The sequence below is a fragment of the Phytophthora ramorum genome (assembly GCF_020800215.1).
Source record: "Phytophthora ramorum isolate Pr-102 chromosome Unknown Phyram_PR-102_s0008, whole genome shotgun sequence".
Lineage (NCBI taxonomy): Eukaryota > Oomycota > Peronosporomycetes > Peronosporales > Peronosporaceae > Phytophthora > Phytophthora ramorum.
This window is the reverse complement of record NW_027150654.1, coordinates 1,043,653-1,066,172: the sequence shown is the minus strand read 5'-3', so window position 1 is coordinate 1,066,172 and position 22,520 is coordinate 1,043,653. Positions and strand designations below refer to the sequence as shown.

The 22,520-nt window shown below is 53.9% G+C and overlaps 10 protein-coding genes across 10 annotated transcripts; 5 read left to right on the top strand and 5 right to left on the bottom strand.

Moving 5' to 3' along the window:
* Positions 1–297: 297 nt before the first annotated feature.
* KRP23_9371 (Alpha carbonic anhydrase 7) lies at positions 298–1,128 on the bottom strand (the record flags this gene model as incomplete). Its single annotated transcript, XM_067894919.1, has 3 exons — positions 298–547; positions 614–872; positions 945–1,128. The coding sequence occupies 3 exons, from the start codon at positions 1,126–1,128 to the stop codon at positions 298–300; spliced, it is 693 nt and encodes a 230-aa protein (XP_067742549.1).
* A 1,300-nt stretch (positions 1,129–2,428) lies between these two features.
* KRP23_9370 (uncharacterized protein) lies at positions 2,429–5,317 on the top strand (the record flags this gene model as incomplete). The annotated part of the gene is made up of 9 exons (XM_067894918.1): positions 2,429–2,919; positions 2,981–3,103; positions 3,176–3,250; positions 3,339–3,410; positions 3,488–3,577; positions 3,646–3,714; positions 3,795–3,973; positions 4,044–4,320; positions 5,296–5,317. The coding sequence occupies 9 exons, from the start codon at positions 2,429–2,431 to the stop codon at positions 5,315–5,317; spliced, it is 1,398 nt and encodes a 465-aa protein (XP_067742548.1).
* A 718-nt stretch (positions 5,318–6,035) lies between these two features.
* On the top strand, positions 6,036–6,797 carry KRP23_9369 (uncharacterized protein; the record flags this gene model as incomplete). Its single annotated transcript, XM_067894916.1, has 1 exon — positions 6,036–6,797. The coding sequence occupies one exon, from the start codon at positions 6,036–6,038 to the stop codon at positions 6,795–6,797; it is 762 nt and encodes a 253-aa protein (XP_067742547.1).
* Positions 6,798–7,029: 232 nt separating this feature from the next.
* Positions 7,030–8,593, top strand: KRP23_9368 (uncharacterized protein; the record flags this gene model as incomplete). Its single annotated transcript, XM_067894915.1, has 5 exons — positions 7,030–7,188; positions 7,266–7,952; positions 8,018–8,206; positions 8,281–8,349; positions 8,408–8,593. 5 exons carry the CDS (start codon positions 7,030–7,032, stop codon positions 8,591–8,593), a joined length of 1,290 nt encoding a protein of 429 aa, XP_067742546.1.
* Positions 8,594–8,834: 241 nt separating this feature from the next.
* On the bottom strand, positions 8,835–9,667 carry KRP23_9367 (Carbonic anhydrase 4; the record flags this gene model as incomplete). Its single annotated transcript, XM_067894914.1, has 2 exons — positions 8,835–9,084; positions 9,156–9,667. 2 exons carry the CDS (start codon positions 9,665–9,667, stop codon positions 8,835–8,837), a joined length of 762 nt encoding a protein of 253 aa, XP_067742545.1.
* A 3,009-nt stretch (positions 9,668–12,676) lies between these two features.
* On the top strand, positions 12,677–13,819 carry KRP23_9366 (Protein white; the record flags this gene model as incomplete). The annotated part of the gene is made up of 1 exon (XM_067894913.1): positions 12,677–13,819. One exon carries the CDS (start codon positions 12,677–12,679, stop codon positions 13,817–13,819), a length of 1,143 nt encoding a protein of 380 aa, XP_067742544.1.
* Positions 13,820–13,929: 110 nt separating this feature from the next.
* On the bottom strand, positions 13,930–14,543 carry KRP23_9365 (Protein TCP17; the record flags this gene model as incomplete). The annotated part of the gene is made up of 3 exons (XM_067894912.1): positions 13,930–14,174; positions 14,242–14,367; positions 14,432–14,543. The coding sequence occupies 3 exons, from the start codon at positions 14,541–14,543 to the stop codon at positions 13,930–13,932; spliced, it is 483 nt and encodes a 160-aa protein (XP_067742543.1).
* A 135-nt stretch (positions 14,544–14,678) lies between these two features.
* KRP23_9364 (uncharacterized protein) lies at positions 14,679–15,026 on the top strand (the record flags this gene model as incomplete). The annotated part of the gene is made up of 1 exon (XM_067894911.1): positions 14,679–15,026. The coding sequence occupies one exon, from the start codon at positions 14,679–14,681 to the stop codon at positions 15,024–15,026; it is 348 nt and encodes a 115-aa protein (XP_067742542.1).
* A 1,107-nt stretch (positions 15,027–16,133) lies between these two features.
* Positions 16,134–20,190, bottom strand: KRP23_9363 (uncharacterized protein; the record flags this gene model as incomplete). The annotated part of the gene is made up of 6 exons (XM_067894910.1): positions 16,134–17,753; positions 17,825–19,028; positions 19,120–19,172; positions 19,237–19,476; positions 19,554–19,766; positions 19,834–20,190. 6 exons carry the CDS (start codon positions 20,188–20,190, stop codon positions 16,134–16,136), a joined length of 3,687 nt encoding a protein of 1,228 aa, XP_067742541.1.
* A 1,543-nt stretch (positions 20,191–21,733) lies between these two features.
* Positions 21,734–22,105, bottom strand: KRP23_9362 (uncharacterized protein; the record flags this gene model as incomplete). The annotated part of the gene is made up of 1 exon (XM_067894909.1): positions 21,734–22,105. One exon carries the CDS (start codon positions 22,103–22,105, stop codon positions 21,734–21,736), a length of 372 nt encoding a protein of 123 aa, XP_067742540.1.
* Between the last annotated feature and the right edge of the window lie 415 nt (positions 22,106–22,520).

Genomic DNA, 22,520 nt, shown 5'->3' with positions numbered 1-22,520 from the left:
CATCTCGAAGTGCTGCTGTTGATCGACATTTTAATTTTTCGAACTGCTCTCGTTTTTTTGAGAGGAGCTATCGGGATATCTCTATGCGTTGTGCTGCCGAAATGACGCTTTATTCCTATGTAAGCTCCGCCGGCACCATTACTGCGGCCAAGTCGACGTGTCTTCATGATGTCGGTGATGACGCAGCATAAATAAGGATTGATCGAGTGGACGTGCTCAAGTATGCAAGGCGCGTCTCAAGGCAAATCTCTAATGATTTCTTTATGAAAGTCTCTATATAGGCACTGGAGGCAAATTCTAGAGGTATGCGGTCACGACACGGCCGTTGAGCGGGTGAACCGGGCGCGCGTTCTTGCCGTCGTCTGTGATCGGAAGCTCCTTGAGCTGCGACTGCAAGCGCTCTAGATCGGTGGTGGAGATCTTGACGGGCTCCTTGATCACCCACCAGTCCACGATCTCACTGCACGCTGGTGTGGTAAGACTCCCGGCGTAATTGAACACTCCGTGGGCGTCTGCAGCAGCGTTGACGACGGCAGCGTACGAGGTGCTGGAATAAACAAAGATCGAGACTGTGAGTCCGAACGGTACGACTAAAGACAAGCCTGGTACTTACGTTGACATGGACACCGTCGTGTTCATGCTGACGGTGTCGAGTGCGTCCAGGACGGATGCCACCCAGTCGTCCGTCTCACCACCATCAACGGCTTTAAAGAAGACGCCGACCACCAGGAGAGCGGAGCCGTCCGTGTTGCTGTGCACGAAGTGCACCTCGCCATCCAAGTGCTCGCCGTTTAACGTGTGCTCCGAGGGTGCGTGCAGGTGGAACTGCAGCATGTTGTACGACGCGCCGTTTGCCGAGACTGCGCAGGAACCTATCAATTGTTGGAAACGAAACATTAGACAACTAGGCTATTGTCGTAGCAATGCCAACATGTAGGACGTACCGCCATCGACGCTAGCTTTGAACGACTCCTCTGACTGGGTCAAGTTGTAGTCGGTGCAATCGCCGCTGAACGTGAGCGAGCGTGTCTCCGCGTTGCAACCGCCAAACACCTCAATGTCAATAGGTGACTGTTTCGATCCGCCACACGTCGGGTAGTGCTCCGCCCATTGCTCTGGACTCGCCATACTGGTATCGTTGTGTTTGTATCCCCACGAAGAGCCCTCCACACCGTCGGCAGTAACAGAGCTCGTTGATAGGGCACAGGCAATCAACGCAGAGGCGAAGGCGAAAAACTTCATCATGGTACTAAGACGGGGCCGAGTGAAGGTGAATTTGCTTCGCTGAGAGCAAATTGGAAATGAGGAACGAATGAAGGCGTGCGGAAACGAACAGTTGGCGAGCCTCGACCAAACAACACCACCCTCCCTAACGTTCGAGAGTCGGACAAAGCGGGTGAACAGCGTGATACAGTACATTTTTTCCTAGCAACAAATCGCGCTCGTCCAATTGATATCGGTACCGGTGCATGTACATGTAGAGGAAAAACCAATGACGTGAGTAGAATTGAGGCACAAAATTATCTCGTTTCTGTGGCTCTTGCTGCCCGCCGTCGAATTGTCTCCTTTTAATCCTGCTTTTAGTCACGATATTAAACGATCGTCTTCCGCTGTCGCAGCACAAAGTGCCTGCGCACCGAGTTCGTGTTGTCGAACAGAAATCTGCCGTGCTTCTTGGGCGGTGATGGATACGCCGCCGAAGAATACATTTCCCGCGGTGCTTGCGTCAGAAAAAAACGGACTTTCCTCAGTGCTCCATCCACTAAAGTTCAACCGACCTCCAAGACTACCACAGCATCAAGAGGGGACATGTCGGGCCTAAGATCCTAGATCCACCAAGCTTGTAGAACTGCGGAGTTCTCAGCTTAGAAAATGAAAGTTTCACATCAATCCACTCGCTGAATACTCGCGACTGAATGAGTGACAAGTTATAGAGCTCTTACAGAAAGAGGTAAGCTCTTCGACGCTCAGCGTGACGGTCAGTTTGCAATGGTGGGTATTGACTCACAGCACGGCTTCAGTAGTCGCAATCAGTGAGACGAATATACGAATTCTGCGGTACTGTCTGACTCAGCATGGTCCCCGAATCGAACGGCACGATGTCGCGAAGCTCGACAACGCAGCGTCGCGATGCATGGCTGGCGTCGTGCTGGTGTTACATGCATTTGTTTGTGCCCTCAGCGATTGACAATGACAGCACTCGAATGCTACAATGAAAGTGGTGGTCTCGATGTAGCCATTCCACCGACATAAGTGCCACGCTAGCATCTGATACAGAGCGCAAGCTGAAACGGTCTCTCATCTGATTGGCTGCATCCCCCGTTAAAATTCTGTGATTGGATAACATTTCGCCATCAGAAGCCAGCTTCCAAGTCTCACAATCGAAAGTGTCGACCAGCGAGCAGTTTGAGATATCTCCGCGTCCGCCATGACGGGCTGTTTGCGAGCGAAATGGACGCAACTCGCATCTCTACTGGCGCTCTGGGGGATACTTCATAGCCACGCCCAGAGCTCGTCGTCGTCGTCGACGTCCGCGTCCGTCGCCACGACAGCGGAGACTTTGGCCCGGGAATGGTTCACGGACAACTTCGACGACAACGAGACGCAGCTGGCGGTGGGCGTCAACTCGGCCCTCAACAACCTCTCTAGCAGTGATATCATGTGCTACGGGGTCCCGTCGGTGCAGCGCCGCACAAATGAGGCGACCCCGAACGGGGGATGTCCCGCCATCTACACAGCTGTGAACGCGTCATGCTCGTGTCTTTCGACCGGGTACGCGGACTCGGACACGTGGGAGTTTTACGTCAAGCTGAGGACCGATGAAGGAAGTGAGAGCTACCCGACGACGCTCACGTCAGCGGATGTGCTGGCTATTGACTCGATCCGCACGATGCTGGTCCCGACCAACTTGACAACTCTGTGAGTCGCAGTTTTGAGTGTTGATATCGGGGACTGGACTGATGTGGTTGATTGTTGGTAGACGGATTACTGGGGAGGGTACGTACCCGCAGACAATTACATTCGTGCCGCAGGATCAAGATTTGCCAGGCTCTACGCTGCCTATTGCTGTCGTGGAGGACGGATCTATCGCTGTTACTACTGTGTGCGTGACTAGTATTCCAGCGTAATGGCCATTTCGAGGAGATCTAATGGCGGTGATGTTTGCTTCCTGCAGGTCGCTCGAGAATATCGACCTGTCCTCGATCACACAGACCGCGTCGACGTTCTTCCCGTCCACGACGCTGAATATGTACGTTCATCGTATCATAAAGACGGTTGAGTGCCTCCACCTTATTTGGTTTTCCTCTTCTTGACAATGTGATTTTTTATCTATGCAGCACTCTGAGAAACTGCAACATGATCAAGTTTGGATACTATTTTTTCAACGGGCTGGATGATGTGCAATACCTGTATGCTATTCATTCCCATCGAAGTGCTCATAGGAACTGCAAGTACTGATGTAGCTGTGTTGTCAACGTCACTACAGGGATATGTCCTCAAACCACCTGACAGCTGCCTACGTGGGTTCATCCATTGCCCACTCTTGTTCAAACCAGTTCTGTGCTGTGGAAGTCCTGTAAGTGGCTCTCATTTTCTTGGTGATTTTACTGGACAAGTAATGACCGTCTCTGTCTGCTGGAGTAGAAACCTCACCAACAACAGCATCTCAACCTTCCCCACCGTGGTCTTCAACGTCGACAACTTACAGGAGCTGTGGGTATAGCTACTCGTTTGTACAGCATTTTCACGAGCGGTACTGACAAAAAGAAATGTTACTCTCCATTGCCATGCAGATACATCGCCATGAATGACATCACGGACTTCAACATAAGCTCGGCAGTGTTCAGCGGTATCCAGGATCTGATAGCATTTGACTCGGATCGTCCTGACGAGTCAGCCACTTGCACTGACGGAACCTGGCAAACCGCCCACAATCGGACTTTTTGCGTGACCAATGACACCACCACGGCAGGTGCGTTATTCACGATTGTAAGTACCACTTTTTCCATTATGCTCAGTATGTTTCTTGCTGCATTGCACAGTGGCTACGTCTTCGGGTGGCTCCAACTATTTGCTCATCGGCCTCGTGGCAGGAGGCTGTGCTATTGTGATCATTGTGGTCGCGCTCGTTCTCTGGAGATATCATTTCTCACACAAGAAGACACAGCGCATGTCTTCTTCGAAGAACGACTTCTATTCGCAGGAATTTGGCGACACTCTCGACTTTGACGACACGCAAGTTCAGGTAGACCCGGTGTTCCTCAACGACCCCGTGATTGTCACCAACCGTATCGATCACAAGCAGTTGAAGATGGGCAGGTGTATCAGCACAGGTGGCTTTGGTTTGGTCTTCATGGGAGAATATAGAGGCCGGCGCGTTGCGATCAAGAAGATTCGCCCCGATCGTAGTGCTACCGCGGCGGAGATTGAGCTGTTTCTAAAGGAGATCATCATGATGGCTGTGCTGTACCATCCCCGTGTCGTGGAATTTGTTGGTGTGGCTTGGGACAACTTAAGGCACCTGTCAGCTGTCACTGAGTTCATGGACAACGGTGATCTACGTGATGTACTCCACGGATACAAGATGAAGGGTGAGAGACTCTCATGGGAGTCACACAAAGCCACGATTGCATTGCACATTGCCGAGGCCTTATCGTACCTGCACGGACTCAAACCCATGATCATCCACCGGGATCTAAAGTCCAAAAACGTTCTGCTTAACATGTACCTGGAGGCCAAGCTGAGCGATTTTGGCATTTCCCGCATGCGCTACCTTGTCGAGACGCATATGACCGCCGGTGTGGGCACGTCTTTCTGGATCGCGCCCGAGGTTTTGTTGGGTCGGGACTATGATGAGGCGGCCGATATCTATTCGTTCGGTGTGGTACTTTCGGAGATCGACACGGACGACTACCCGTACTGGAACGATGAGAACAAGTCGAATCGGGGGAAAATTCAGGAAGCGGAAATTTTGAGTCTGGTGGCGGCGGGCGAGTTGCGTCCAGATTTCTCGGGTGACTGCCCCAAGGCGATTCTGGACCTGGCCGACTGTTGCCTGCAGAAAAACCCTCGCGACCGCCCCACTGCTTCACAAATCGTGGTCATTCTAGAGCACATGATCCACGCCTCGGAGCGCAGCTCTTCGTCGCTGCACTCTGGTGCCTGGTCTGTCACGAGCTCTGACGATGGGAAATGAACTGATTGTGGTTAGAAAACTTGTGCGTACTCTAGTTTTGAAGCGAACAAATACAAATATTTATTTGTCGAGAAACTTGCTTATGCTCCCATGCCTAGTATCCGAGGGGGCACCAAGTAATCGTCAAGTAGGCCATTTCTCGTGAAAAAGAAGCAGAAGTCCATGTAAACTACCCACTCCGTACGGCTTTCATCTAACGGGTGTTTCTTGCTCAACATTCGCTCAAATACTTTGGCAGGAGCGTCTGAAGTAGGAGCTTGGGAACTTCTGAAATGCTCTGCTGTAGGAGCCACAAAAATCACGACACACGAATTCGTCTTACCAAGGACTAGGACGAACGGTAGGAAATTATGATGGCGGTTCGCGAGCAGAACCTGAAACAACTTCCTAACGGGCCTGACAAGGCACATGCAGGTGCGGAGTCTCTGGGCAAAGTGTGGGAAGCATATCTGTTCCGAGGTCGATATTTTGAAAACACGACAGCGAGAGTCGACTTCCTGTCGTCACATTTATTCACGAGGGTTTTGAAGAACTTGGGATTCTAGCACTCGACTGAATCGACTCGACTTAGTCGATATAAAGACGAAAACTACCCCTATTTTCCAAGCGAGTACATTCGCTGCGCCCGTGAAGCTCTACAACCCTCAGTTCTCGGTCTCAGGAGCTACTCGGAAGGAGTTCCGGACCTGTGTTGGGCGGTGGGGAGACCGCCGTTCGCATCAAGCCAGCAGCATTTTTTTTTATTTTTTATCTCAACTGCTTTCTATGCAAGGTATATTTTGTGTTTCGTATTTACGCGAGCCACATTTTGGGGCTTCTGTCGATCTGCAAGTCCGACATGGCGCTCCAACGGCTGCTGCTACTGCTTGTCACGGCACTCTGCGTACCCCCGAGCGCATCTCAATCTCTTCGCACAGCTCCACATCTGCAGCCTCCACGCTCGCTGCACCCCGAGAATCTCGCTTTGTGCTCCAATTTTGTGCTGATTTGCGACTTTGTGACTGCCAATTGCGACTCGACAGCACAAACGCCGGACCAAAACGCAAAATGCGTCGACAGCTTCAATCTGTTCTACCAGCACAACAGCACGTTGACTCGTTGCGTGCAAGAGCTACCAGCAGATTCCAGTGAGAAGGCCAAAGCGTTGGAGTTTGTAGAGCTTTACTCGGCCTGGCAGCAGCAAAATGTGTGCAAGTTGTTCCACACCACAGAAGCTAAAGCAGCCACGGAATGCTCCGGTGCCAATGCCCATCGGCCCTGGAAGCAGGCTGCGTGGCCGTTGTACTGCCACGAGGTGTTCACAATGTATAACGGCACGAGGCACGAGCTGGACCAACTTTGCGGTCGAACGGCCAACACTGAAGCGTTCTGGGAGGGGTTCGTGGACTATATCGGCTCGGCGACGTGCAAGCGCTACTACGACTTGGTTCGAGAAGCAGGGAAGCTCAAGTGTGGGGAGAAGGACAAAGCAACCGAGTGCAGAGAGATGTTCCAGTGGTATGTGGCCAATCAGGAGGTGGTCGAGACGGACTGCTACGAGTTACGAGCGAGCAAACCGTTCTATCGAGGGTTCTACGCGTGGAAGAAGCAGCGGTCGTGATTGAAGTTGCAGTGGGTAGTTCGGACGTGTAGCTGTGAGTTGAAAGTTCAATGAGTTATGGTCTTGTGCTGGAGGGTGTTGTATGTATTGCACGCTTGAAGATCGACTCGTATGAGCAGATCCACGTGAAGGGTCACGCACCGCGTCAAGTGCAAAGCGATCTGAAAGCGACGGATGAGGAAATCAACAGTGTGCGAGAGACTGTTGCTTGCTCTGGTCCTGGGACTCAGTGATGCAGGTAACTCCGCTTTCCGCTAGTGCTGGCTGGGTGTATGGTTGCTTACTCGATGAGGTTGGGATGGCAGAATTTGTTTACTACAACTTTGACGGGACCACAGGCTTGGTACTGAACGGCAAGGCAGCTACGACTAGCTGTGCACCATTTTCACCTGTATGTGCTGCTTCCCTTCGATTGGTTGACTACGACGTCGCAATGCTCATTGAAAGACGTGTTGCTGACGACTGAAGACTGAATACTCCGAGTTTGCGGGTGCTGATGATGACCGTGAAGCCGCGCTGGAGGTGGTTTTGACCGAGCAGCTGGAAGCAATTCGTCTCGAGTCTCGTAGCACTGAAAACCACTCCATGAGTGCGCGGGTGGCAGTGGAGACTGCCATGCTGGGCCATCGAGATGTTTTTGCAGCAAGCGAGGAGACACTTCAGTGCGCCGTGCGCCTTCGTCTGACAGCCTCGCAGCCACACCAGGTATCGTCTGTCTGGTATGCACAGCAGCTTCCGGTTCTACAAGGCTTCGAGACGAGGTTCACCTTCCAGATCACCGATCAGTCTAGGCGCTGTTTTGAGGTCAAGGACCAGAACTTTGGACTTCATGAGTACCGGAGCTGTGCAGTTCACGGTGGTGACGGCTTTGCGTTCGTGCTGCACTCGCACCAAGATCGAACAGCGGCGTTGGCGGCGCAAGGATCCAATATGGGCTTCACGGGGCTCCAAAACTCGCTGGCAATTGAGTTTGATACTTGGTACAACGATGGCGGCTCTGGAGATGATGTTTTCTATGACCACGTAGCCATCTACTCGCGCGGCCGAAGTAGCAATGCAGACGCAGAGAATGCACGAATCTCTGCGGCAGCGGTGCATGACCTTGCTGACGGCAAAGTCCACGTCGTGAAGATCCGATACTACCCCGAACTCAACGTAATGTGCTTGGTTCGCCTAGCACACTCCTCGGGCTGATACTAACGCTGCTGTTTTATCGTCAGTACAACTACGTGCCTTACTTCTCAGCGACAGTTAACTTGTCCAAGTTCATCAAGGATGTATCGGAAGGCAGACGAGTGGGGACACTGCTGGTGTTTATGGACGAAGGAATCAAAACCGACACCCCGCTTCTAGCAATCCCAATCAACCTGGCGGCTACCCTGAGGTTGGATTCGGACGAGGCATTCGTGGTGCGTGTGAAGATTAGGCTTATCAATTGTTGACGCGACACGGCAAAAACTGACGATGGTGACTTGCTGGGTAGGGGTTCACGGCATCAACCAGCAGTTCGTGGCAGAAACATGATGTGCTCGGGTGGTATTACTGCACAGAGGTAGGTGGTGTGTGCTTTCAGGACTGCTCAAACGAGCGTCTTACGTGTCGCTTTGCAGCCACCATGTCTGGACCAGTACGACACGGAAATGACGTTCGACTTCGACTACAACGAGCAGTCGATGCTGTCTACGGCTTCGTACGGCAACACACTGTACCCGATCTTCATTTACCCGGACACCGTATCGTGGGCCAAGAGGGAGGCGTATTTTGCTGCCAACCAAAAGGTCGGACTTGTTTCGTAGCATTGTGGCAAATCTGTAGCACTCGCCGCGTAAAATATATGCCGTTAAATCGACAGACGCACCAGCAAGACGAGATGGCGTGAATTACAATGATGCGATTTCAGCAGGAAGGCAAGATTTTGAAAAAAACTAACGAAAAAATGACGCTTCCTCTGCAGTCGAGGTCAGACGGCGTGTGTTGGGTTTATTCTATGCAGTGTATCGATGACGATGTTGTGGTGCGACCTATGGGTCAACTTGCTTAGTTGTAGCGGATGACCTTGCGGTCGTTCAGAGGCTGCGTCGGGCGCGCGTTGTTGCCGTTGTCCGTGATGTGGTACTCGACCAGGTCCTGGTGAAGACGGCCAAAGTCGACCGAAGAGATCTTCACCGGCGTCTGCACCACCCACCAGTCAGCAGTCTCATCGCAGCCAGGGGTCGTGAGGCTGCCCGGGTAGTTGAAGATGGCACCGGTCTTGCAGGTCTGCTTGACCAGAGTAGAGTACGATTTCCTGGAGCATTTCACAACACGCACAAGGTTAGAGAGGGTACAATATCGATGAGCTCGTGACGTTCTACTCACAGGTTCACAACAATGGCGTCAGCGTGCTCGGTAGAGTTAACCTGCTCAAGGGCGTCGAGCACCGGAGCGAGCCACGGGTCCGACTTGGGTCCGATCTGGAGGAAGACGCCCACCACCAGAAGAGCCGAGGCGTCGCTGGACTTGTGTACAAAGTGGATCTCACCGTCAAGGGCCTTGCCGTCCAGCGTGTGCTCCGAAGGAGCATGCAGGTGGAACTGAGCCATGTTGTAGGCGGCACTGTCCACGTTCGCGACGCAGTTGCCGCCAATGACGTCCACCTCAAGGGGCTCAGCCGGTTCCGTGAGGTTATACTGCGAGCACTTGCCGGTGAAGTTGAGCGGGCTTTTCTTGCCCTTGCCGATTTGGCCGGTCGTGACGATGTCGATGGGCGACTGGCGGACACTTCCGCAGGCCGGCCAGTGCTCGGACCACTTGGAGGGGTGCACCATGCTGTCGTCGTTGGCACGGTAGCCCCAAACGGGGCCCGTGGACACGTCAGCGGAGACGGTCATAGCGCAGGCGGCGAGGACAGCGGAGACGCAGGCAATGGACTTCATTGAGTCGAAGAATGCGGGCGAAGTGTTGCGGTGAGAGAAAATTGGAGAATGACAACGTTGGGGCGACCCATTCGCGGTGCACCTTGGCACGGCGCAGACGAGGAGTCGATTTGAGATCGGCCTGCTGTGCGTGGGATAATCCGTGATGGCCATCTGGCTCGGGCAACTGTGGTTTACTCGTGGTTGTACTCTGCCAGTCAACGCCATTAGTCAATTACAGTGTACTGCTAGACCCTGCTATACTGCATGGAGCTGCTTCAAGTAACGACAATGTTTAACTGTTTTCATGGTTGAGGGAATCCTAGAAAGTGATAGAATTTTATACTTTGTGCCTCCGCTAACACTGACTACGTAGCCTAACCAAGAATGCAAGAGTTATTCTTGTTGATAGGCGAGCCCCGCTTTTGCCTCTCGGTGCCGCACGTTACTACAGAACTGCGAGCTCGAGATGGGATCTTGACATGTGCTTCCAGAGAGCTCGTCCATATGCAGCACTGTCGCGTCGACGAAGCTGGTTGTTGCCTTACTCGATTGCAACAAGAGTGGTAGACGCATGAACTTCACCCGGTTCCTCGGAAACCCACGCCAGTGTGATAACGCTGCAGATGCAAAGTGTCGCTTGCACGTAAACAAATTGGATGGGGACATGCAGTTGGCGACTTGCTGTTCTCCTGCCAATCGCTCGTTGGCGAGAGAAAAAGAACGGAGTTGCCGACAATTGTTTTCTGCGGCCTTCGGGCGAGTTCCTTGAAGGAGGAGTTTCAATGCATTGCATGAACATGTACTTTACAGCTACTGTGCGAGAGGTTCAGTCGGTCTATTTACAAGTTAGTTATGTGCAAGATCGCTGATAGGTCCTGAGCCAGGATATGAGCACCGGTGTTGCCCGTAACTGAGCGTGGCTGATTCCCACTCTGGGTGGGAACCCTCTTGGGTCCCGAACAAGAGTTCAAGGCATGCGTGGAGTCGAGCCCCGCGGATGGCTGTTTCTGGCCCTCGGTGTTCCTTTTTCGCTAATGCTCGGGAGGTGCCGGAGCCCTGTTTCGCAGAAACGAGCTGTACTACCGGACATGGATTCTTGTTCCGCTCGGAACACGACGTTATTTCTCGCAACCCATTGTGTTGTTTGACACACGGTGCTCATATCCACTTCCATTCCTGTTCCGCCGCTGCCCTGTCGTCCTGAAATCGCTTTACAGCTATTGTGCAAGCGTACCAATAGACCGCTTTCCAATGTCAACAATCATTGTTTGGCGCTCCCCAAGTTAGCTTACATGCTTCACTCCGTCAGGCTGGCAATAGATAAGACGCCCTCAACAAAGCTGGAGGTCTTGGTATCGGTCCAAATCATGGCACGCAGGGGACATGACGTGAGTCTCACATCTACAGCAGTGCTTCATGTATTTCCAGCGTCACACGTAAGAACAAGAGCGCTCGTGACGCATTGTTCACACCGAAGTGCCCATAAGTACATGCTGTCGCCACATCGTACGTTGAAGCGACAAGTACGACGTTGTAAGATCTATCTAATGCCTACAGCGATTGTACGCGATCTGTCCGACTGCGACTAATCCAAGCTATCTCTGTCCAGCCACTGAGCTCTCGTGCATATTCCAACGGCTCGCAGCCTGCCATGATTGTCGATCCGCTCGTCCTCAGTGGCCACAAGAATCTCTCACTGTCGAGGCGGTGGCGTAAGGTCATGTAAGCTTACCAGGACTGTGTGGTACAATGACTACTACAAGTAACCATTGGCTAGAGATGGAATACAGACAGCGAGAAGACAAACAGTTCTTGGTCGCAGGAATAACTCGTATCCGTAGACTTTAGTTTCGTGAAATGTGTGTTTATGCGCTCTGCTAGGCAGCTCCACTTACAAACAGCAAGTACTTCAAAGTCAGAAAACTATCCGGCCCACCGAAATAATGCCACATCATAGGCTGCTGTTGCCGCAGTAAAGCTCACGCGGCCAAATGGCTCGCCGTGTCGAGCGCCAAGACCTCATTTCGCTCCTGCTCTCGCCTTGCAATGGCGTCCGCTTCATTTCCGCCGTCTCCGCCGTCAAAGGTCACAACGTTGCGATGGCGCGCGGTTCCGGGCAAAGACGCTCCTTCAGAGGCGGCATTGGGCACTGCGGACGAAGAGGAAGAGATCCGCAAGAAATTGGACCGAGGCGACGCCAACTTCGACGAAAGCTGCAGATTGTTGCTACCGGAGGCGCCGCAGCTCACTTTGCAATGGCAGGATTTGGCACTACGCGTCCCCGTTGCAACTGGGCCAATGGAGAAGGTCGTTTTGCACGACGCCAATGGCGTTGCCAGACCCGGAGAGCTGCTGGCCATCATGGGACCTTCAGGCGCCGGTAAGAGCTCACTGCTCGACTGTTTGTCGGGTAGGAACGTCGCTGCTGAAGGGAAAATCGTGGTCAATGGGGTGGAAGGGTGGACCCCGAGGTTGAAGAAGTTGGTGGCCTACGCCATGCAGGACGAGCTGTTCCACGCGACGCTCACGGTGCGGGAGCATTTGGCGTTCCAAGCGAGGTTGCGATTGGGCGGACAGGTGAGCAAGCAGCGGTGCATGGCTCGCGTGGATGCGGTGCTCGAGGAGCTTGGACTGACGGGGTGTCGAGACACGCTGATCGGAGGCTGGATGCTGCGCGGGATCTCGGGCGGTGAACGGAAGCGGCTCGCGTTCGCGTCGGAGATTCTGACCAACCCGGCGGTGCTTTTCGTGGACGAGCCGACGTCAGGACTGGACAGCTGCATGGCGCGTGCGGTGGTGGAGCAGCTGAAGCAACTGGCAGCTAAGCGCACCGTCGTGACGGCGATCCATCAACCGACTTCCGAGGTGTATGCTCTGTTTGACCGACTTTACCTGCTTGCGGAAGGCACTACCGTGTTTGAAGGGCCTGCGCATGAAGCGCTTTCGCACTTTGCAGCACTTGGACTCGCTTGTCCGCAGTTCATGAACCCCGCGGACCATTTCATGGAGCAGCTGGTGGTGCTGGAGCGAGCAACCGACCAAGAAGGCTTAGCGCGCGTGCAAAGGCTCAAGGATGCGTGGGTGGAGCAACAGCACAAGCGGCTAGCGCAGCAGCCGAGCAGTGACAGCTTCGGCAAGACTGCAGCGGGCACGTGGACAACCAAGCACGTGTCTAGAACAGGAGACACGGTGGATGTCGTCGTCTACGAGGTGGAAGGGCGCGACGAGGTCGATCTAGGAGGTGCTGAGTACGCCTACGAAAGCTCGCGGCTGTCGCTGTCGGGGCAAATTGAAGTTCTAGCTCATCGAAACGCACTTCGGCTAGCGCGCGATCCCATGGCCGTCCGCCTACAGGTGTTGCAGACGCTGATCTTTGCGTTCCTGCTAGGTCTCATCTACTTCCAGCTCCAGGTGGACCAGAAGGGCATCCGCAACTTGTCCGGCGCCTTCTTCTACATCGTGACGGACCAGGTGTACTCGGCTTCGATGCCCGCGATCATCTCGGTGCCTGTGGAGCTTCCAATCGTCTACCGCGAGCTAGACGTCGGTCTGTACGGCATTGGCGCCTGGTTCCTCGCCAAGAACCTCTGCGAGCTTCCTTCCCAGGTCGCCCTGCCGACACTGAACCTGCTTCCGATCTACGTGCTGATCTTTGGCTTCTTCAGCAGTCCGGGCTTGTGGGTGTTCCTGCAGATGCTTGTCCTTCTCGTGGCGATGAACAGCTCGTGCGTAGCGTTCGGCTACGCCGTATCCTGCATCTGCCGCCGTGTGGACATCGCTCCTATCGTCGGTAACATGGTCATCATGCCGCTACTGCTGCTCGGTGGCATGTTCGTCGACCCTGAGCGAGTGCCCGTCATGTTCCGCTGGCTCGAGCTCGTGACGCCTTTCAAGTACGGCTACTTCGGCTTCATGCGCGCGTTCTGGCGCAACGTCGCACACGTTCCGTGCGATCTCGAAGACGCTGCAGCAGCCTGCACCTCCATGACCGGACACGACGTGCTGGAGGGCTACAACATCCCCGATCAATCTGTCTGGGGTGACGTATGGAGCCTCGTTGCGCTGAGTCTCTTCTTCCGCTTCCTGGGCTTCGTAGCGCTGCGCTTGAGCGTCGGCCGCAAGTAGAAATGCCATCAATAACGTACCATCAAGTAAACTTTGGATGATTTTTTTACTCCGCTGCCCTGCCCTGCAGGCTTTGTACAAGGGAGGGGGGCGTGCATCTATACAGTCGTTTACGAGAGCGAGGGTGCGCCAGCCTCCACTTCCACGACGGCCTCGATCTCCACAGCCACGTTGAGCGGCAGGGCGTTCGTGCCCACCGCCGAACGCGCGTGCTTGCCCTTGTCGCCGAAAATGGCGGCCACCGTGTCGGACGCGCCGTTGATGACGCCCGGTTGGGCCGTGAACGTGTCCACACAGTTGACGAAGCCCGTGAGCTTCACCACGCGCTTGATGTGGTCCAGCTCGCCCAGTTCCTCTGCACAAACAGCCTCGAGTCAGTCACGGTCTCCGATATCCCTCAGAACCACGGAAAGGCCCCGTACTCTTGAGCGTAGCCAGCAGAGCCAACGCAACTCGCTGCGCCGCGGCGTATCCCTCCTCCGTCGTCAAGTCCTTGCCCAGTTTGCCAGTGATGAGCTCCCCCGACGCCGTCACGGGCAAGTGGCCAGCTATTGGCGCATTGACCATTGTCAGCAGTGAAAAGGTGGTATTACTGTGCATTCCATTAGTCACCCGTGTAGATGTAGTCGCCCGTGCGCACGACGTTCACGTAGTTGCCCTTGGGGACGCCCGCAGCGGGGAGTTCGTGGCCCAGTTCGGCCAAACGGTCCTCGATCTTGCCCATTTCCGCTTGGTATTTTCTGGAGTGGCTCGAGGGGGCGTCAAATCTCACACGTGTGGTCCTGCGTACGTGGCCTGTATGCGCAAACGTCAACTGCAACATGTTGGTCGAGTTGCCCACAGCTTCTCGAGTTCGTGCATGGCTCCGTCTTCCAGGAACGCCAGAGCATCGAGTCCTGGTTCGTGGTCAACTGGTTCGAGGAAGACAACAACCCCGTCGCAGGATGCGAGTGTCGGAGGACCGACGTACGATGGTTTTGAGCCGAAGTCGACGTCGCTCAAGCCGATGGCTCTCCAGGACGAGAAGAAGACGTCGGGGCCTGATGAGAAGCAAATTGCTGGCTGTAGGTTGGTCGGATCGGGGTGCGCCGCTAGGAGTGAAATGGTGTCGCGGATGTACGCGTCGTGGAACTTGGAGATCGACTGGCGGATGCGGCGAGCCAGGGAGTGCAAGGTGCTTGCGCTTGGACTTGCGTGGTCAGTTTGAAAGTCTAGTGCTGAGTGAGAGGAGAATGCTGGGAGCACGGCATTGCCTGTGAAGTTGTCGGGCAGAGGAGGTTGTAGTCTCCGTCGAATGTTGACGGCGGTGAAGACTTGAACGTCGTTTCTGTGCCCTCTGCTGACCGAGATCAACCATGTTAGGAGAGCAGTCACGCAGTCCAGCGTGCTGAATGGAGGAGACTCGTCGCCGCACGCAGCAAAAGCTTTCAGGCTCTTCAACGCTGCAGGCGACAGGTGGAACCGTTGCTGGCTCGTGGCCAAGTGGAAAACTCTAGGAGCTGCTGGTTGTGGGTTTTGTGTCGACGTATGGCAGAAGCACCTGTACTCTGGATGGGGCATTGTCGATGCGGCTGAGGTGATCGAGACTAGCTCGCCGCGGTCATGGCTGAAGCAAACGGGAGTGGAACTTGCTATACCGAGGTAGTGCTGGCCCCATCGCTTCATCAAGTGAGCGACCCCTTCAGCGTCCAGCACACAATGGTCGGCATTCACGCCGATGACCAGAGAGCCATCGACGAGCAAGCTGCACTTCACGGTGAAAAGCTGACAACTTGATCTCGTTGGAATGAAGTCGATAGGCGTGTGTTGGAGCACTTCTTTCAAGGTCTCAGACGTTCGAGCCGCTTCGATCAGTTCCTGTGTTTTAGTTCGAGTACAACGCCTCGGTTTTCCTCTCGTTTCGTCACGAACGTGCTCACAGTCCAACAAGAACGGGAAATCTTCGTGGAGTAGCTGACAGAACGAATGCTGAAGCTTGAGCACGTCGTAATGAGAGTTTTCTGACAGAGGCGTGGGGAAAACCGACAAAATGCGTAGCCCAAAGCGAAGCATACGAGCATCAACCGGCGAAAGTTGGATACGCCTGTGGTCTCCCACGACAGCATTCATGATCTCAGTTGGCACCACGTTACGAAGTGAAAGCTAGACTCGAAAACTCAGGTGCCTTCTTCAACCATTGCGCTTGACAATGCGAATGGGATGAAGCTGGCTACTCCCTGAATCTCCACAACGACCGTGCGAAGCAACTTTACTCGCAGCCTTCCTCGTATCATTATGAAGCCTCGAGAGTACGGATCAACAAGTTGCTTTTGCTTTAGAGGAGTAGTCTGGGTGGACGGACTGGTACACTACCTAGCTCTTCAACACCACTAATACCTTGAGCCTGCTTCCACTCGTCCTCAGCAGCAGCTTGTACCTCTGCTGATATTGTTGCTAACTCCAGAACTCTACGATGGAACCGCACATCGCCCAAGCGCTTCTTCTTCAGCCTCTTTTTCCGAGCAACTGGTTTCGTGGTGCTTTTCTCGATCAAGCCCCCATTGGTGCCCAAAGACGTGGGGCTAGCAAGTCTCACCGAGGTTCCGGGCGCGATTTCAAGCGAGAGTGATTCACCCGTGCGCTTTAGATTGTCTGCGGGTGCTGGGCCTTTTGGACTATCATGTTGGTTCTTCCCCTCCATTTCACAATAATGTGACTCTGGCGTTGGAATGTCGGGGATAGATTGTTGTGCCGACCAAATGTGTCGCTCTGGTTGCTGAAAATCTCGATCCGAAGTTATCCGCCGAGCCTCAAGTCTGCGTGGAGTAGAATCACCGCGAGCAGTTGAGTGGGCGCTACGAATTCGACGCACACGAGCGCGAGACAGCGCAGCAGAGCGCAGAGCCGTGGTATCACTCGGGCGCGCTGCCGTTGAGACTGTCATCGGTCGCTGTGGCGGGCGTTGGGGGCGCAGTCTGGGTGAGTTTTCTTGCTGTTTCTCGGCGTGAGGTGACGTTGGTCTAGCAGAACCGACGAGGCCTGCAGCTGCCATAGGCCCCGACGGCAGCATGGTAGTCTGGTTGGTCGAACATCCGGGCACTTCCCAGATCGCGTTTGAAGGAAGAGATTGCTCCTGAACGAGGAATCGTTGCTTGGGTAGAACGAAAGCTGGGCGTTCTGGTTTATCTGAGCGTCGTGCAGATGCAACAGCGCTATACACTTGGACATGCTGCGACTGCATCCATTGATGTCGCCGCTTTTGCTCAATCTCACACACTCGTTCGCGCGTCGTAGGCTGATTGACTCGGTGTTGTGTGTATTCCCAGGATGCGACGAGCTGAGCCATCACCGCTTGCTTGCGCTCTGCCGCCGCCAAGTCTTCCACTTGTTGTTGGCGAGTCGCATGAGTCGTGACGTCTTTCATCAGCCGCTCAATGTACTGAGCAGTGTTTTCGTAGTCTTCGAACGTCCGAGTTGCACACTTCCCCTCACCAGTTTGATCGCAGGACCCGGAAATGCTATCAGGGGCCATTGCTCGAGGCAAATTGGTCGAGGTTGACGCTCGTCGACGCATCGCTTTGGTGGTGTCCGTGCTCCATTTCTCTTCATCTAGTGCGTTGTGCAGGCCCTCGTCGCGGTCGAACATATCGCCGAACTGCTGTAGCAATTGCTCTTCCGCCACAGCCTCAGCCACTTCTGCTGCGCCCCCGTCCAACTCGTTAAGATTTGGTCGGTGCACTGCCATCTCATGAAAGAAAGTTGTTAGCCGATCCACGCGCTTCTCGAGCTCCGAGTTCGGTGATGCAGGTTCTTGTACCCTATCTCCAGTGCTCTCGGGTTCTTGTTTGTGAGCCACAGCCTGCCGGCGCGACTTGTTGTCGAGGAGTTTGTTCCGAACCGCGCCTTCCACTTGCAGAAAGCGAGCGCGGCGTTCATCGTGACGCGAACGAAGGACCTAAAGAATTGTCAACAGTGTACGATGTCATTTACCTGCGATAGGAATAAACGAATTAGTGTCGTCCATACCTTGGTGCGAAGAGATTCTGCAGTGGTGACTGGTTTCACAGAACCCACGTGAGATCCAACAACGATATCAGGAAGCGGCTCGGCTGTGGTTTCGAGCTGCCGTATTTTCTGTAGAAGCAGCAGCTCTTTCAGCAGGAGAGCACTAGTCATCGGCGCATCGGCATTTATGGGTAACTTGTTTCGGTCTTGGCCCTCGCTGCCCTCTGGATCTTGTGCTTCAGTGTCGGAACTTTCAGGCCGTGAGTTTTGTCCTGGTACGGTGGAATTACAAGCTACCTCGAGGTACACTCCGTGGAGCGTAAAGATGAAAATGCTGTAGATCTCCATTCGCTGGAGTTCCTTTGCGCTGCTTTCACTCCTTTTATCAACGGAGTTTTCATCTCCGCCCATGGCGGATGCAGGCATCTTTGAACAAGGCTCAAACACGATGGTCTTGGTCTCGTTGGCGGCATTCAAGGCCGTGAACCACTGTTGCGGAAGCGTAGCATTTCGCTGCTGTGATGCATTTCCCTTGAGTGCGACCGGCGCTGGGGTCTTGAGAATGAACACGAATGTGTGTGCGTCGACACGTTTCTCCTTTTCAGGGTCGCTCCAGTGGTTATCACTTACTGTGAAAGTTGACACGGCCTCAAATGTACTGGATACAGCCGCCGCTGCCCCTGGTCCTCCCGCAGAAGTAGTGTTCTGCAGTAGCGCTGCAGTCAAGGTGATCGAAAATGGTTCACCTCGCACGATACTGGAGTCCAGCGTGAACATCCGCGTACCCATACGCTCCATTCGGTAGCAGGCTCTGCTTTTATCTCCGAAGGAAAGTGAGCAGTGGTCGGGGATACTCGTAAAAAGAGTAAGAAGCGATGAAGTTGATGATTCTGAGTCTCCATTTTGTGCGCTGGAATACGCCTCTGGAGACGCCAAGCCAGTACTTTCACTTCCTTCTACCAGTGTTTGAAGCTCCATATCGCGTTTACCCACATCAAAAGCGCGAAAACAACCATATAGCGCTTTGGTTCGACGGCTGATGCTTGCGTTCGGAACCAGAATTATTGATGGCGTGTTGGCGTTCAAACAGAACGTCCAGCAGCCTTGCCGTTTGAGTTCTCCGCACAGTGCATTGTCGAGCGTCACCTTGCGATAGACATTCGTGCGGGTTTCACACTTGTTGATCAAGATCTTGGAACTTGTTGCCAGTACGAGCTCGATGGGGCTAAGCCGACAAATGACAGCAGAATGGTTAGAAAAGTGAGCGTTGTGTGCTGCCTGGCACGCTAACACTAATGCTGGCCAGTATTACCTACTCTTCATCTGTCGCCAAGGCCATGATAGCCATCGGCGCATCCGAAACGTTGGCCTGGTTGCATCAAGCCAGTACGATCAATGAGCTGTCGAGGGCTCTAACAGAGCTACTTCTCTACCTTTAGTTCGCAGTACAGCCCTTGTGGGCCGATGGGACATGGAGTCATAGTCGACAAAGGTATGGTATCCCACACAATGCGTGGGGGTAGCTTGGGGCTTGGTTTGAGGGTATTGGTAGCGTTCACAAAGTCTTCGACAGCAGGAGCGATTTTGTCACGAGTAGGATACGGAGGCAGTGAATGTTGCAGCCACCGCGCAATCAGATTTAGGAACTCGAGACACTTGTCCACAGAGCCATCCTGTCGGCACAAAACAAGCAATTCAGGGATGAGCACCCGTATCGGGTGTTGTGTTCAACAGCGGTGGATTTACGTACCGTGCACGTGACCACAAGATCAACCAGCGAGCGTTTGAAACCTTGCAAGCTCAACCCATCGCTCCCTAACTCGTCGAACTTGCGATCGATCTCCCAATCGTACTCGGCCAGTTCTTGCGCTTCTCGACGTGGTAGTTCTGGAAAGACCCACTGGATCAAGCGAACAGTGAACGTTGAATACTTGTCCATAGCAAGTTCCAGACCTGCACACTCCTGCAAAAATTCAAACGCCGTTAGGGACCAACCGTTCTACTCCACTCCGCCAGCTTTGATAGCTCACCGTCTCACAATTCGTTGCACCACCGCCAAAATGCGCCAGTGGCCAGCAAATATCGGTGATGACTCGCGATATCTTGGAATTGAAAAATACGTTCACAGCACCACGCGGGTTTGCATCATCGCTTTCTGCAACTTCCATAGCTTCATGACCGCCAGTTGCTGTACTATTCCCAGCCCCGCCATTCCCAGCCTGGCGGACAGACAGTTGATATCTCTTCTGAAGTCGCTGGAACCCCTCGGGTGCTCGAATACTCAGCTCACCGCGTGCGCGTCTGCGCTCAGCAAAGGATTCAAAGCAGGCTCGGGAGGCTTCGCCAGACTCAAACTCGTCCGAGCTTTGCCTCGCACTAGCCGCCATCGCTCATTAGCGACAGCAAAGTTCCGTTGCTGAGACTAATTTACCAGGTCCGTCGCAGCATTCGAAACTGACGCCTCCACCTTCAGAACTCGCTTCAGCACCAACAGCTTGCAGGTCCATGCAGAAGAATACACTGCGTCGAAAAGCAAAATCCATCGAAATCAGAGCCAGTAAGAACATTCTGCACTGCGGTGACGCGCTTGCTTGCTGTGTAGAATGTTGCATATCCACCAGCATTTTACACAGCAAGAGTGCAACCAAGTCTGTGGACATCCAGTCAGAGTTGAAGAGCAGTGAGCGAACCTGCACCGAGCCACTGCTACAAAGGCAATTCCGTGCAACGCCAAGATGACTCCAAATACTTAGTACGGGATTGGCGCCGTCGGATCGCTAACAACATGTTATTTTCTGGACAAGGTCGTGATCATTTTGTAGTCAAGGTGGCACGTTTGGCCTGCGAGTCTTCTGCCAAGAAATGGTCTTGCGAGCGTCTACCTATTCCAGAGGCCACAGTTTCTAAAGGTTACACAAGTGGTTGATAACCCCAACGTTGTTACTGCATGCATGGCTAAACTAGCGAACCGCCTCGCGTGTTGTGAGGTGCAACCAACTTGAGCACCCAACGATGCTCCAAGTACAACACACGGAAGCTGGGCTGATTTTGACGTTGGCGTCTCCGTTTGAGACAAACTTCCTGTCTTTAACAGATAACAAGCGATGCCAGTGACTGTGAACGAGAGTTTGCCGATTTGGAAGTAATTTGCATCTTGGATGAGTCTATAGCACCCATCCAGAGATTGTCAGCATCAACGCTGGAAGGCTCATGACAATGGACGTGATAGATCAACGAGGATACGTCGCCATCATCAACCACCGCTAAGATGTGCCAGCAGCACGGCTCCGGTTTCCTTTCCTTGGCTCGTTTATCAATATGGATCGAAGTACCCTTGACCGGTCGCATGAACTGCAGCGTACATGTATGGAGAGAGTAATGCAGCGACTGGAGTTCTGGTGAGGTCGATGGTAGACATCGATAGATGCAGCTCGTACGTCCATCACACCACGCCACCATGCCGCTGTGTCCGAGTCGCAATCAAGACAACCTCTCTTCGAACTGCTCCAGTGAGACCTGTACTTGGTCTGATTTTGAGCTTTCTGTGAATTGACCAGCTGGTTCCTGCAGAACAAGGCTTGGAACGGAACTTGAATACAAGCGTCCTCGCTTGAAGTTGCAGATAGCTCCCAGCAACCAAACCACAGCAGCCAAACAGCAGCAATCAAACAATGGTCAAGCATGCCAGCTGAAATGGACGGCCGAGAGACCACATCGCGGCATAGTTCGCGTGCGGCTCACATGCTGTGAGCCAGTGTGGCTACGAATCGCCTTCAAGTTGAAGTTATTCGGTCAATCTTTCCACCCTACATCATTTAGAAGGGCGAGAGAGATACATACGACACTTGCATTTAATAGAGTGTTAGCCGACTACGTCCTGTTGAAGGCGACAGCAGCAATAAATAGGTGGAGCGGGGCGGGGCCTCCGCCTCAGACGTGGCTCGAGGCCTCGGTCTTGCACCAGTCCACGCCCAGGAACTCGAAGACGTCGAAGTTGGGGTCGTTCACGTCCACGCCCGTCATGCGGTCGTACACCTTGCGGTACTTGAGCGCCTTCTTGGCCAGCAGCACGCTCGTGCTGGAGCTCGTGGGGGACGCCGCGTCCGCGATCAGGCACTTGGCTCGGGCCTCGGAGCGCTGGCGGTAGGCCTCGTCGCGGTAGCAGAGGCGGACGCGGTGCGCCGCCCGCGCGGAGCTGCGTGTCCCAGCGGCCAGCGCCTGGTAGCGCGACGGCGAGTGGTCGGCCGGCTGCAGCATGGATGTGGAAGATTCGGTCGCGGCGGGGTTCCGAGTGAGCGCCATTGGCGTTGGAGGAGGCTGTTGTTGGAGGCGAGTCGCACCAAAGCCGCAAATTCGGGAATGACGCTCGACGGACGCAATGGACGCAATGGAGACCGAAGGGGGATGGGCGGCCATTGTAACGCCAGTGGGACGTGTTCGATGAGTGTTCGGATACCTTTTGACGACGAGGAGCTTTTGAATCAAAAGTTTAATGGACACTGGCGTAGCAGGTCGACTCCCCCAGTGGTGACAACGAGGAAGGCGAAGGCGGCGTCGAAGAGCGTAGTGTTAGCCGAGCTGCAGAGCTGTGGGCGCCCGAAGGCGATGAAGAAAAGCTTCAGTTCTTGCTGCAGATGCGGCGAAAAGTATCTTCGACTTTTCCAACTCAGGTGGGCGCCATACATTCCTCCTTACTAATCCGTTGAAAACGATACAC